The 4,563-nt window shown below is 43.8% G+C and overlaps 1 protein-coding gene across 1 annotated transcript in view; it reads left to right on the top strand.

Moving 5' to 3' along the window:
• The window catches only part of eif4h (eukaryotic translation initiation factor 4h), an 8,277-nt gene extending 6,432 nt beyond the window's left edge, over window positions 1–1,845 (top strand). The window contains exons 8-9 of the mRNA XM_017308137.1: window positions 258–357; window positions 1,708–1,845. Coding sequence (XP_017163626.1) covers window positions 258–357; window positions 1,708–1,845 — 238 coding nt within the window. The remainder of the gene's footprint in view (window positions 1–257; window positions 358–1,707) is intronic.
• The last annotated feature ends 2,718 nt before the right edge of the window (window positions 1,846–4,563 follow it).

Below are 4,563 nucleotides of genomic sequence, written 5' to 3'. Positions count from 1 at the left end.
ACAAACACAGAATGATTGAAGCGGCACAGTTAGCATTCCTTCAGACAGACGGCTGGACGGACGGCGAGGAGAAGCTCCTCCTCTTCCTCCTCCTCCTCCTCTTAGTGTTGGAGCAGATTATTTATTCTTAGTGGGAATAAATGGGAAACACTGACACTCTGTTCAGTAACACACACACAGCGAGCAGCTCACCAATGCATGTCCAATCTGGGTTTCACCTCCGCTTACTGTGATGTCACACCTGCATCCTCCCGTAGCCCCGCCCCCAGCAGGCTGCGCCACGCCCCGCCCCTTAGACCTCATTGGTCGGAGCATAGACAATTCTCTCTCTGCCCCGCACCTTTTTATGTTTCCATGGTGACTGATCTTCAATTTTTATTTATCTGCTTTTATTCCTGAAGGGGCGGGGCTTACGCTACAGGCCCCGCCCCTTCAGGCTGATCCCCTGGTTTCACCTGCTCAGGTGGAGAGAAACGTTGCCTTCACTGTCCGCAGGATTTCCTGAAACGCCGACTCACAGGTTACATGGTGACCGCTGAGGGGCGTGGCCTGCTAAGCGGCCCGCTCTCATTGGTTGTGTCAGGCAGTGATGTCATCCACTCAGAGGAAGAGCTCTTCTCTGATTGGTCCGTTGATCCACACTGAAAACAGGAACGTTCCGGCTTTTCCCGTCTTCGTTAAATCGTATCTGGGAAGTTTGTTCCCTCCAATCAGCCGGGAACGGTTTTCCAATCAGTTTCATTTTCCAGTTTCATTTCTCCCCACATGGTGGCGCTCATGCTGCTTTCTGGAAGGTTAGGTTTTTACAAACAGCTTTCATTACTGGTTCTGGTTCTGAGTCGGTTCTGGTTCTAAATTTGCTGCAGTTGGTTTTTTGAAGTCCTGAAGCACCAACTGTGGACCAGCAGAACCGGCTCCTTCATCTCTACGCTGGTTCCTATGACGGCATTTTCAATAGAGAAACAATCAGCACTTTTCTGGCCAAACACTCAGAAATTTTGAAAATAATTTCAGAAATTTTCTGGGGAAAAAAAAGAAAAAGAAAATTTGTGATCTGCAAAAGTCTAAAATTTGCTAGAAAAACTAAGGAGTTAATTTCTTAACTCCATCAAAACTTTTTAAAAACAGAAAATAAATCAAAAAGTTGGAGATTTTTTTTAGAAAAAACTTGAAATTTTGAAATTTTTGAAATCCGACTTTTCGACTTCTTTTCTAGGAAATGTTTTAGATTATTCTCGAAGTTTGAGTTTTCTGGTGGGAATGTGCTCCTGTTCTCTGACTCCACGGTGCCGTTGTAAGTGTCTGAGTAGCAGAACTTTGTGAAGTTCTGGTGTTTAGCTGAACGGACCGTGAATGAAGGAGGAAAGAAAGAGATTCTGAAATGTTCTGTTTAAATTCTCATCTGCTTTTTTCCCCCTTCTTTCTTGCTGCGTCTCCTCTCCCCGACTCTTCCACCTGTCTTTGAATGCAGCACTGACTCGTTTAAAGCCGCCGCCACAGACTCCCCCGACCAGACGGTGGCGCTAACACGCCTTGTTGCCATGCCAACCCAGAAGAAGAAATTAGAAGTTTTGTTTGTTTCAGTGTGGATCAGACGCAGACTTCCACCGAGATAAATGTTGTAAAGTCCAAACTCTTCCTGTCCAATAAAGCTGGATCTTTGGTTTGTAGCTCCAACTGTAGCGTGTGCTTCTTTTGGTTTGTCAGACCGGGTCGCCGGGTCTCCGGGTCTCCGGGCCTCCGGGTCTGGGTGTCGGTGTGGACCTGGACCTGGACCTGGACCTGGACCTGGACCTGGACCGGGTCTGGGTTCGCTTCCCGTCTGACAGAGCGGTTTTTCTTTAGCGGGACGGTGAAAGGACGACGTTTTACTTAATCTGAAACTTTTTTTGTTCGTTTCTTGACCCAATCTGTTTATTGCAATAAAACTGTGTCATCATCATCCAACACCGACCCGGGTGAGTTTGATTTCATGGCGGAGGAGGAGGGCGGCTTGCTGCCGGGTCCGGTGGGACGAGCAGCAGAACCGGCCGCAGTTTCCTACCAACGAGCTGCGTAGTAACGGCTTCCCTTTACTTTAGTTACTTTTTGAAAAGAGTAATTTTATGATCAAGTTTTTCTTCTCTTGAGTTAAATTTCTGGATTTTCTCCCCACTGAATGAAAAACTAACAGGTTTTAATAAAACTCACCAGACAGACAAACCTGCAGTTTCTGTTTGTAAAGTTTTTTTATTGTAAGAAACTGATTTGGAAAAACTTTTTAAATATTACATGAATTACAATTTTCATCCTTAAAGTAACAAAAATTCCATGTTGCTTTATATTTTGGACCGTCTGATTATGTAGTTTTTAAATATTAAATGATTGGTAATTTGGTTCCATCTGTAGAGAAAAGCAGCAGTTAGAAAGTTTTATTGGCCCGAAGTTCTGATCGGCCCGGGGAGCTCGGCGTGTCCGGGGCCCGGACACCGGCGGAGCCTGGAAGATGCCCGGGAGGATGAGGGTCGAAGCGCGGCTGGAGCAGGAAGTTGTTCGGCCTGTTCAAGGAGCTGCGTGCTGATTGGCTGGAGCGGAGCGACAAGCTGCTGCTGATTGGCTGAGGCGGAAGCGTGGTGACCAATAGGCTGGAGAGAGTCTCAGCGTGAATTTACGCCTACAGGCGACATCAGTTGGTACATAAATAGACTTTTACCAAATACTTTTTACTCGTTACTTGTTTTTTCTTTTACTTGAGTAAAAACATTTGAAGTATTTCTACTCTACCAGTTTTTGGTTCTCTGCTCCTAAAACCTGGACCACTGTAACCTTGTGATGATCTTCAAGGTCAAAGCAGCATCAAAGTCGACCACATTTCTATGTTTTATTAATATAACTGAAACATTTAAATAGGCGGTGGGCTCACTTTCACTGACAGCTGAGCTACTTTTTGATCATTTCAAAAAGATTTGGCAAAATTATCTAAATAAATGTTCTGATCTAATTTGATTTGTTGAGTAACAATTTAGTTGAATAAAGTTTTATATCTGTGCTGGAAGTTTCATCAAGGATTCACATATGTGCTTTTATTTTGAAGTAGTTTAAGCAGCAGTTCCATTTCCTCTCCTCTCATTTTTTTTCTCCAAAACTTTATTGAAAGAATATAGAATCAGTTTAAAACAGTTATTTGTTTAGCCAAAACTCAAGAAGTATAAAACTGAAACCTGTTTCAAAGAATCACTTCCTGGAGCGCAAACGTTCAGAAACGGCCGCAGTTACACATTATGCCCTGCTGAGGGCGACGCAACGTGCTGAGTGTCAACATTGTTGAATGTAGCACATTAGCAGAACTGATGTTTATGTTCAGTGTTTTAAGGTTAGCGTAGCTAGCCTTTTAGTTAGCGTAGCTAACCTTTTAGTTAGCGTAGCTAGCCTTTTAGTTAGCGGTTCTCAACCAGTGATTATAATAAAATGAAAACCTTCGTCTCAGTCTCGGTTACTGCTTCCTGTTAGCTGAAATCCTCCACTTCCTGTAAGTTCTCGGTCTCGGTCCTTCCTGGAAGTCTCTCCAAAGTGCCTCAAGACCAAGATGGCTCCTCCAGGAGCTTCAGTCTTTACACTACAGAGCAAAAGCTTTAGAACAGTTCAGATTTTTCAAGGTTTTTATATAAAGTGATGCAGCTTAATGTCTCGTTGCTCTGAAACAAAAGAAATTGTAAAATCAATTTGTGGACCAGAATTGGTTCTAGACGTTTGGCTCATCGAAGTAGCAGATATAAAAGCTAAACACTTTCATGGTTTTGTCTTCAGAAGGTTGTTCCAGGCAGCTGAACGTTGCTTTGGTTTCTCTCTCCTGTCCCGTTTACATCTTATCCTTTGTCCTAATAAATGATAAATGTTGTAAAGTCTAAACTCATTTCAAGGCTTTTATATAAAAACCTTGAAATGAGTTTCAAGGCAACTCCAAGTTTCACCTCCAAGTTTTGGCACAACTTGGATGTGAGTTTTGGGTCAGTACTTGGTTCAGGGTGAACCCTGACCTGCAGAAGGCCGTGGGAGCCATTTTGGTTCCGGACGCCTCCCCCTCTGAAAAGGTCGCAGAAACCGACTCCAGGCTCCGGTCTCTGTGTCCGCAGGCGACATCAATACTTTAGAGGAGCGATTATCAGATGCACTGATGGATGCTGGCCGGTTTGATGACAGTTGGGCGCCTCGCCGATCCGCGGTTCGACTCTCAGGCTTTTCTCATTCAACACATTTAATGTGAGCGACGCTTTTCACCGAGCATCGTACCGTTTGACACCAGGCAGAACGTAGAAGTTGATCTGTGGTCGGATGTGACCGGCGGACATCAGCGCAGTGAAAAACAGCGAATGTTGGAGCTGCATTGCTACAGAACAGATTTAAATGTTTAAACGAATTTAAACTCATTTTCTGCTCCCTGAAAATATTCAGTTACTTCATCCTTCTAACATCTGGTAGTTCAGCAGGTAGCTTCGCACCGATTCAAGTTTTTGAACGATTTGAATTGAAATGCAGAACAGGAGAGAATTGGGGAATTATTATTATTATTATTATTATTATTAT

This window comes from Poecilia reticulata, linkage group LG13 (genome assembly GCF_000633615.1).
Source record: "Poecilia reticulata strain Guanapo linkage group LG13, Guppy_female_1.0+MT, whole genome shotgun sequence".
NCBI lineage: Eukaryota > Metazoa > Chordata > Actinopteri > Cyprinodontiformes > Poeciliidae > Poecilia > Poecilia reticulata.
This window is presented reverse-complemented; position numbering and strand designations above follow the sequence as displayed.